At 39.2% G+C, this 10,556-nt stretch overlaps 1 protein-coding gene across 6 annotated transcripts in view; it reads right to left on the bottom strand.

Annotated features, from left to right (window-relative positions):
* Positions 1-360: 360 nt before the first annotated feature.
* ARMC1 (armadillo repeat containing 1) overlaps positions 361-10,556 on the bottom strand; it is a 31,729-nt gene continuing 21,533 nt past the window's right edge. For all 6 annotated transcript variants that reach the window (XM_003268354.2, XM_030795141.1, XM_012496125.2 and 3 more), the window contains 3 exons: positions 3,615-3,731; positions 3,456-3,530; positions 361-2,487 (listed from right to left, as the gene is read on the bottom strand). In XM_003268354.2, coding sequence (XP_003268402.1) covers positions 2,296-2,487; positions 3,456-3,530; positions 3,615-3,731 — 384 coding nt within the window. In that variant the 3' untranslated portion in view covers positions 361-2,295. The remainder of the gene's footprint in view (positions 2,488-3,455; positions 3,531-3,614; positions 3,732-10,556) is intronic.

Here is a 10,556-nt window from a genome sequence, read left to right as displayed (position 1 = left end):
TGGGGAGAGGCAGGTGTGGTGTCAGGAAGGAAATGAATGGAAGATGCATGGGAATTAGTCAGGTAGCACAACTGCAGGGAACTGGGAAAGTGTGCTAGGCAATGTGTGTACAAACAGACTTAAGAGTAATCAACATAGGGAAACATCACACACCAAGGCCTGTCAGGGGGCGGGGGGAAGGGGAGGGAGAGCATTAGGAAAAATACCTAATGTATGCAGGGCTTAAAACCTAGATGATGGGTTGATAGGTACAGCAAACCACCATGGCGCATGTATACCTATGATACACTCTGCACATGTATCCCAGAACTTAACAATAAAATTTAAAAATAAATAATCAATACTTATACCACAAGTATATAATATCCACTCAATTTTAATTATGTTACCTTTTATTTATTTTACAATGTATTTCAAAAAATGCTGTTACAGTTGCCTTAACTACTCTATATGATCTGGAATAAAGAACTCTTAGAATTAGAACACACAAACATCAAGCTGTAATACCTACTTGTCCTGAAACATCACTACCAAAGGGATGTAGTTTTTAAATAAGCAGATGTGTGGCAATGCAAAATAAAATACAAATTTGTTAGAACAGTAAACTTTGCTTTAATGGCTATAGAAAGAAGGTGGTTTTATTTTCTTTTTTCAACACATCTGGTTCTGGCAGCAAGTTATATTATGCATTTAGAGCAACGGGTGCCCTGACAGTTGTTGTTGTTGTTGTTGTTGTTTTCAGTTTGTGCGTGTCACTTGAATCAGAAACCAAACACATGAAAAAAAAATATCATCCTCAATGCCCCCAATAACTCTCTCTCCAGAAGGTGACAATGTTAGTGAACTCAAGACTCTCACTGATGATGGTATTTTACAATGAAAACACAAGGAAACCCTTCGGGGTCCAATTTTTACATCATATTCCCCAAATAGTAAAATAGCAGCTCTACATGTTGATGAAAAGAAATTTCAATTTCTTCCTATTTGTTTTTAGTCATATCAACATTAATATGTATCTGGACTTATTAATTTCCAAAAAGAAAATTTTAGTCACCAAATATTTCAGAAATTTAATAAAGCATTACATATATGTAATTAGCACTTATCTACCAAAAAAACATTATGTGTATGTGTTTATTTATCTTACCTTCACTGAAGTTCTATTTTTCTGGCTGGACATGAGAAACAAGATTAAGTAATCAATGCTGGCTTTATTTCTTCATAAGCAGTAATTTGGGTCTTTTTCATTTAACACAACTGCAGCATTTTCATAATAAATTCACAAAAGGCAATACAAAGAAACACCTACTGAATAGAATTCTGTCGAGCAATTCATGTTTTAAAGTTAGACTCTATACCAAGGTGGCATTATGGTATTATAGGCATTTGATTTTTGTTTTCTTATTTTCAGTGTGTCAGTTCTTTACTACCATTATTTTTTTCTAGCGGGAGATAACGTATGATCACAAAGTAAGGCCTAGAGACCATTTACAGTTGTTTGCAATATCATGATCACATTAACTCTCAAGAACTGATATAAGCCAAAGTGAAAAGAAGTCAACTAGAACCACATTTGGTCACATTCAAATAGTCTCCAAAAACACTTCACTAATATACATGTTTCCTTCTTGACTGATTTTGTGTTAATTTTATTAAAATTATAATGAATAAGGCTGCAAAATTTTTGTAGAGTTGTTTTTCTAGGTGACTACTATGTTCAAATGAATGTTTTTAATTTGCAAAATGTCATTAGTAATGTCCTTTCTATAAACACGGTTGGCAAAATAAAAAGGCACAAAAGAGGGTAACAAGAAATGTTTTCAGCTTTCAGTGAAGAGTACAAAACATGTACCCTTCATGAAGAAAAGCACAGTAAAATATTCAGTAATTCATGCACAACTTGAGCTACAAGAAAACTTCTCTTCAGGTAGGTCCTGAGGCTTGAGAAGAAAGTGAGTTTTCCTAATCACATGCTTCATGTAAAATAAAATGTAAAGCTGCACATACACATGTGGTTTTAACAGTGGACCCATGGTTTTTAAATATGAGGCAATTAAATGAAAGAAAACAAAACCAAAATACTTTCATAAACAAAGCAACTCCATCTGTAGCCTCTGTCCTTTTTACCACTCAGTGGGGTAAAATGTCCAATAAAATGTGAAATGCAGCATATGCGATCATGTAATCTAAAAACTTTTCATGATAACTTATTGCAAATTGCACTTGACAGTTCACCACAACAATGGAAAACTGGCCCCTTGTTGGTTCACACAGTCCTTGAGCCCAAAAGTGAAGTCACCAATAAAATGATCTGGATAAAAAGTTTGCAGCTGTGCTAAGCCAGCTAGCTCCACCTTCTGGGTGTGAGCCGACCCGGGACACCGCTTTGTCCTGTTCCTTTGTGGGACTCTCATCCTCAGGCAGGTAGTCAGGTAGTTCTGTGTTCTGTTCTACTTCCACAGGAGTATCTTGGAATGGGACCAACATCTGATACAGAAAATACTGAGTTATTACAAAATCAACTTTACTCCTTATTCTAATTACCGTGGTTATTCTCAGGGTAAATTTTCCTCTTACATGACAGTAGGCCCAATTGCTGAGCACTGTGTCAATACAGAAAGGAGTAAGCAGAGTACAAATAAGAACTCAGAAGTTGATCTGCTGAAATTCTAGGAGTAAATGAGCAACCTCTCTCTGTGTAATAATGACTAAAGCAAGTGTCTAGCCACTGTAGGCCACTGGATAGCCATGGAACCTCCCATCTATGAGATGGGAACCCAAATGAGCTCAAGGCATATTTGTTTCACAAAGCTAGTGAAAAGAGTAGCAACAGACAAGGATTTTCACCCTATTTACTTGCCCAGTGGTTACACCTTTATTTTTTGGATTGTCAAGATTAGTTAAGGTTAGGAAGAAAGTATTTAAAAATAAATGCAAGGAAGACACATATCCTTTATTTCCATGTAAAATCAGCAAGAGCAGACTCTGATATCCACAAAAGATCTCTCTATATTTCTAAAACAGTTAACTGTTAACCAAGAAACAGCACATCCTTACATACTTGGCACTATTAATTTAGAAATACTGGCAATCTGCTAGCCATAAAAAATAATTGAGAGTGAGTTAGATATAAAGAAAATTAAATACGGCCGGGCGCGGTGGCTCACGCTTGTAATCCCAGCACTTTGGGAGGCCGAGGCGGGCGGATCACAAGGTCAGGAGATCGAGACCACGGTGAAACCCCATTTCTACTAAAAATACAAAAAAATTAGCCGGGCGTGGTGGCGGGCGCCTGTAGTCCCAGCTACTCGGAGAGGCTGAGGCAGGAGAATGGCGTGAACCCGGGAGGCGGAGCTTGCAGTGAGCCGAGATTGCGCCACTGCACTCCAGCCTGGGCGACAGAGCGAGACTCCGTCTCAAAAAAAAAAAAAAAGAAAATTAAATACAACTTTTACCTCTTCTCCACTTTCACTTTTCACAACTTGCTGAGCTTTCATAACCTTGGTTGACGCTATTGCTGATGCCAAAGCCTAAGCCAAGATAAAAAGAAACAATTTTGAAATTGATTTGTTTACCTGTAATCTCAAACATATTCAGCCTTTTAAAATACTTACCTCAGCTTTCAAATCTGAACGGATTCGCACCACACACCTTTGAACAGCCATTTGAAAAGTAAAGCTAATAACACCTTTAATTTTTAACAAAGCCTCTTCACATAGATTTCTCCGAGACTGAAAAAGTAAAAGCAAATTGTTATGAAAATAGGTAAATAAAAGGTAATAAATCAGCTACAACCAAGCTATATTTTGGAGGGGGGAAGACAGCAAATGACCTATTTCAGTTTTACCATCTTATTTCAGGGCACAGAGTTGGGGAGTGCTTAGTCAAATTTTTTAAATTTTACAGGATCAACAGAATAGTAATTCCTGCTAAATTTTTAAAGCTTCAATACTAATATGTAGTTTTAATAATTTTTTATCAGAAAGAAGTTAGCCAATGTTAATTTACATCTTAAATAAAGCAGAACACAACACAGGGGGAAAAAAAATGCCAAAAAGCAGAAAAGCAGAGGTTCTTCTAGTTCACGGGCGGGGAAAACTATAGTCCACCAGCTGTTTTTGTAAATAAAGTTTTATTGAAACACAAGCACACCCACTTGTTTACATATTATCTGAGGCTAGTTTCACGCTAAGGCAGAGTTAGTAGTTGTGACAGAGACCATCGTGGTCTACAAAGCCAAAAATATTTACTTTCTGGTCCTATAAAGAAAACGTTTGGCCAGGCGTGGTGGCTTGTGCCTGTAATCCCAGCACTTTGGGAGGCTGAGGCGGGTAGATCACGAGGTCAGGAGTTCAAGACCAGCCTGGCCAATATGGTAAAACCCCGTCTCTACTAAAAATACAAAAATTAGCTGGGCATGGTGGCGTGTGCCTGTAGTCCCAGCTGCTCGAGAGGCTGAGGCAGGAGAATCACTTGAACCTGGGAGGCGGAGGTTGCAGTGATCTGAGATTGTGCCGCTACACTCCAGCCTGGGCGACAGAGCAAGATGCCATCTCAAAAAGAAAAAAGAAAAGGTTTATGATCCACACTCTAGCCTAAAAATCTCCAGGGATAAATTCTAATAGACTGAAGTTAGAATTAGTGAGCATTCGGTGTTTAAGTCACTATTCCTTAAATCACCTGGTATTATAAATATCACTGCATCATCCATTTATGGCATTCTTATGGTTACTATTGCATTCTCTAGGGTTAGACATACCCTCTGTGTGGTTCTCATTTTCCTAATACTCTTCAAAACACAATATAACATGTACCCTTCAATACTTCAATGCAGGATACTACATTATCCTGGTCTTCCACTTCCCCACTGATTATTCCAGCTTTGTCTCATCTTAAGTCCAAAGTCCAGTTCCTAAACTGATTTTCTTTCTGCTTCAAACCTCAGGAGACTATTTTCGTCACTTTAGCCATCACTAACATTACTAACTCCAATATGATTTTCTTATTTTCATTTGTCTGTCAGACATATCCACTTGACCATCAAGTGGTCATCTCAATACAAGATCCAAAGTGAAAATGGAAAAAGTAATTGCATTTTCTCTTCATAGCTCCCTCCACCTCTGGCCCACACACCAAATCACACTCTCTACATTTTCTGATTTCTGTATTGAGACCAAGTTTTGATTTATATTTCTGAGGGGTCAATCTGCAATTGACCCAAGTGCCAAATCTGTAGACTATATCCAGTTTTCAAACTTATTTCCACATCCTTCAAAACAACTGCTCACACCATTGCTCATCTCCCTACTTCTGCATTTCAACACTACTCAGGGAGACCTGGGACACGTCAGTCTGTGGCACAGCACAGGCCCACAGTGAGCTCATCTAGTGCACTGTGTCTGGACCCTGCTCTGCAGGGGTCTGCATTTGGTGAAGCCCCCTTAGAGGACTGGTGCCAAATAGCACCATGTTTATCTCTTCCACGTATTCAACACCAGGTAAACTTAAAAGTGAAGTAAAGCTCGCACAATATATATAAGTTAGGATACTATTAATCTGATCCCTTATTTTAAATGTGAGGAAAGTGAAAAGTTGAAAAACAACTTGCCTAATTTACCACAGGTAGAGTCTGGTACTAAATGCCAACCACATGTGACAGTGAGAAACAAGATACATAAGTCTAATTTATCTTTATTTTAACATAAATTAACACACTTTTTTAGCAGGCTTATTGTCTGCCTCCTCCAACTATGCTAGCTCCAAGAGAGTAAAAAGTTTTACTTTTTGGTCATTGCTGTATCCCTGGTATCTAAAATAATGCCTAACATCAGGTTCTCCTTTTTATTGTAAAAATTAGTACATTCTACCATGTGAACTTTTAGATCGGGAAATAAAGTTCCAAAATCATCAGACTGATTGACATTATTTTAAGTCTACAAATTTAGGAAGAACTAACATCCTTACAAACTTTCAGAAACAGGCACTTCATTCCATTTATTCCAGTCTTCTTATAACACTGAAGACCTTTAATTTTTTTATTAAGTCTAGTATTTTCTTATTAAGAATACCCTTGCTCCTATCATACTGGTCATTAAGTTTAAAAAAAAAAAAGAAAAAAAGACAAAATAACCCTGCACTCTTCCTAGCTATTTGTTTTGTTTGGGAGAGTAAAACTACTTTTCTCCTTTTAAGAAGTAACTGATTTCCATATATTTAATAATGTCACTGGATTTTTTAAATATTTTTAAGAAATTTCAGATCATTCTCCTGGATTTTCTATATTTACAGCTATATCAATAGCAAATTATCAAATTATTGACTTACTGATATCATACTAAAATATTTCACTATGTTAAATCATATTTACAACTCCAGGATAAAACTAGATTGTTTCTAGGAAATTATAATATTGTGATTAAAAGTTCGATTCTGGGCCAGGAGCAGTGGCTCACACTTAATCCTAGCACTTTGTGAGGCCAAGGCAGGTGGATCACCTGAGGTCAGGAGTTCAAGACCAGCCTGGCCAACATGGCAAAACCCTGTCTCTACTAAAAATACAAAAAAATTAACCAGGCATGGTGGCGGGTGCCTGTAATCCCAGCTACTTGGGAGGCTGAGACACAAGAATTACTTGAACCCAGGGGGTGGAGGTTGCACTGAGCTGAGATCACGCCACTTCACTCCAGCCTGGGCAAAAGAGCAACACTATCTCAAAAAAAAAAACAAAAAAAAAAAACAAAAAAAAAACAGTTCAATTCTGAAGTCACACTACCTAGTCCAAAAAATGTTGACTAAGCTAAAGTTACATAGATAGAGCAAACAGTTAAGTTATTTGACCATTCTAAACTCAACTTCCCCTTCTATTATAACCTAGCACTTTGGGAGGGCAAGGCAGGCAGATCACTTGAGGTCAGGAGTTCAAAACCAGACCAGCCAACATAGTGAAACCCCGTCTCTATAAAAATACAAAAAAATTGGCCGGGCATGGTGGTGGGCATCTTTAATCCCAGCTACTTGGGAGGCTGAGGCAGGAGAATTGCTTGAACCTGGGAGGCGGACGTTGCAGTGAGCCAAGATTGTGTCACACTGAACTCCAGCCTGGGCGACAGAGTGAGACTCTGTCTCAAAAAAACTAAAGAAAGAAAGAAGATATACATCTCTCTGTGCTGTCAGAAACAAATGAGAGAATTGATGGAATAAACTTATCACTAGTGCCAGGCTATGTCACCAAAAAAAGTTAACATGATAGTACAGTTCTAGAGTTAACTTGCTAATATTTCATTTTGGACTTTGGTAATCATGTTTTTACTATATATTGGCCTATATATTTGTTTGTTTGGTGTTTTTTTTTTTTTTTTGAGACGGAATCTCGCTACGTTGACTAGGCTGGTCTTGAACCCTTGGGCTCTAGCAATCTTCCTGCCTTAGCCTCCCATATAACTGAGATTACAGGCATGTGTCACCACAGCTGGCTAGCCTATATTTTTGTGTGTGCTTTGCTGGGTTTTATTATTTGATTTGTGCTAGCTTTAAAAAGAAACTCTATTATTCTTATTCATTAAAATTAAACACATGGTATTGGAGATATTTTATATATCTTAAGATCTTCCAGTGAATCAATCTACCTTTATCAGAACTTGCTTTCTAGAAATTGTCTTGTGACCCCACTCCCAGTAAGATAGCTGTGGACTGATCTGGGTCTGACAATATGCATATGGAAGGCTTCTTCTCAAGCTTATTTACTAAACCCCATATCCTGAGGCTAAGCACCTAAACACAACTAGAAAAAGATGTGGGCCAGGCACCATGGCTCAATGCCTGTAATCCCAACACTTTGGGAGGCCAAGGTGGGTGGATCACAAGGTCAGAGTTCGAGACCAGCCTGGCCAATATGGGGAAACCCCATCTCTACTAAAAACACAAAAATTAGATAGGCATGGTGGCAGGCGCCTGTAGTCCCAGCTACTTGGGAGGATGACGCAGGAGAATCATTTGAACCTGGGAGGCAAAGGTTGCAGTGAGCCGAGATCATGACACTGCACTCCAGCCTGGGGGACAGAGCAAGACTGTCTCAAAAAAAAAAAAAAAAAGAAAAAAGCTGTGAATAATCTAATGTAACCTACCTGGCATTGCTAAAGAGGTAAGTGGTAATCTACCAACTGCTACCCCTAAATATGTAAAGTTATATAACTTATCTCTGTGCAAGGTAACTTCAGGGGAACTTCCAGCTGCAGTCCAGATGGATTAACAGGGACCAGATTTAGCCTCTAGAATTAAACAACTAAAAATATAGACAAAATAAAAATTTTTGTGTGTGTGTGACAGGATCTCACCCTGTCGCCCAGGCTGGAGTGCAATGGTGCAATCTCGGCTCACTGCAACCTCCGCCTTCCAGGTTCAAGCGATTCTCCTGCCTCAACCTCCTGAGTAGGTGGGATTATAGGCATGCACCACCATGCCCCACTAATTTTTTGTATCTTTAGTAGAGACGGGGTTTCACCATATTGGCCAGGCTGGTCTTGAACTCCTGACCTTGTGATCCACCTGTCTCGGCCTCCCAAAGTGCTGGGATTATAGGCGTGACCCACTGCGCCCAGCTGACAAAATAAAATTTAAGGCTGGCTGCAGTGGCTCATGCCTGTAATCCCAGCACTTTGGGACACCAAGGCAGGTGGATTACCTGAGGTAAGGAGTTCAAGACCAGCCTGGCCAACATGGCGAAACCCCGTCTCTACTAAATACAAAAAAATTAGCTGGGTGTGGTGGCGGGCACCTGTAATCCCAGCTGCTTGGGAGGCTGAGGCAGGAGAAAGGCTTGAACCCGGGAGGTGGAGATTGCAGCGAGCCAAGATTGTGCCATTGCACTCCAGCCTGGGCAACAAGAGCAAAACCCAGTCTCAAAAAAAAAAAAAAAAAAAAAAAATTTAAAAACCAATGATTTCCAGACACTAGAAAACATGCTTCTATCTGGGCTTGAAGTTTTATTTATGGCATGATTTTTAGCTACAAATTCAATTTCTTTAGTAGATATACAACTAATTGGGTCATCTGTTTCTTCTTGAGTGAGCTTCGGTCATCTGTGTCTTTCATGAAACCTGTTTCATCTACATTATGAAATTTATTGGCATAAAGGTATTTAAAATATTCACTTATCCTTTGTTTTTTTTTTTTTTTAAGATGGAGTCTTGCTCTGTCACCCAGGCTGGAGTGCAGTGGCGTGATCTCCACTCACTGCAACCCCTGCCTCCTGGGTTCAAGCGATTCTCCTGCCTCAGCCTCCCATGTAGCTGGGATTACAGGCCTGCACCAACACACCTGGCTAATTTTTGTATTTTTAGTAGAGATGGGATTTTACCATGCTGGCCAGGCTGGTCTCAAACTCCTGACCTCAAGTGATCCACCTGCCTCAGCCTCCCAAAGTGCTGGCATTACAGGCGTGAGCCACCGTGCCTGGCCCTCACTTATCCTTTTAATGTCTGTAGGCTCTATAGTGGTATCCTCTCTCATTTCTGATATTGATAATTTATGACTTTTTTATTCTTGATCTGTTTGACTAGAGGCTTACCAATTTTAACAATCATGTCAAACACCAGCTTTTGATTTCTTTGGTTTTCCTCTATTGTTTTTCATTTCCCTGATCTTTCTTGTTTCTTCTCTTCTGCTTGTTGTAGCTTTAATTTGTTCTTCTTTTTCTAGTTTTTTTTTTTTTCTGAGACAGGGTTTTTGTTGCCTATGCAGGAGTGTGTAGTGACATGATCACAGATCACTATAACCTTGAACTCTTGGGATCCAGTGATCCCCTTCAGCTGCTTCTATTTTCTTAAGGTAGAAGCTTAAGTCACTGACTTGATACCCTTTCTTTTTTGTATATAAACAGTTAGGCATCTGGAGCTAATGAATTTCCACTTTAAACTTTGTTTAACTACTTCCAACAAATTTCAGCTACACTTTCATGTATATATCACTTTCACTTTTATTACACTTTCACTTTTTTTTTTTTTTTTTTTTTTGAGGAGTCTCACTCTGTCACTCAGGCTAGAGTGCAGTGGTACGATCTCGGCTCACCACAACCTCCACCTCCTGGGTTCAAGTGATTCTCCTGCCTCAGCCTCCCAAATAGCTGGGACTACAGTCGCACCACCATGCCCGGCTAATTTTTGTATTTTTAGTAGAGATGGGGTTTCACTATGTTGACCAGGCTGGTCTCAAACTCCTGATCTCATGATCCATCCCCCTTGGCCTCCCAAAGTGCTGGGATTACAGGTGTGAGCAACCGCACCTGGCCTACACTTTCATTTTTATTCAGTTCACTTTCATTTTTATTCAGTTCAAAATGCTAATTTCTCTTTTATTTACTGACTCATAGATTACTTTAGAAATGTGCTATTTAGCTAGGTGCAGTGGTTCATGCCTATAATCTGAGCTGTTTGCTGGGTTGAGGCAGGAGGATTGGTTGAGGCCAGGAGTCTAAGACCTGGCGACACAGCAAGACTCCATCTCTGCAAAAACTTAAAAATTAGCGAGGCATGGTGGCACATGTCTGTAGTCCCAGCTAC

Source organism: Nomascus leucogenys, chromosome 16 (assembly GCF_006542625.1).
Source record: "Nomascus leucogenys isolate Asia chromosome 16, Asia_NLE_v1, whole genome shotgun sequence".
Taxonomy (NCBI): domain Eukaryota; kingdom Metazoa; phylum Chordata; class Mammalia; order Primates; family Hylobatidae; genus Nomascus; species Nomascus leucogenys.
The sequence above is the reverse complement of the archived record's forward strand: the minus strand, read 5'-3'. Positions and strand labels throughout refer to the sequence as shown.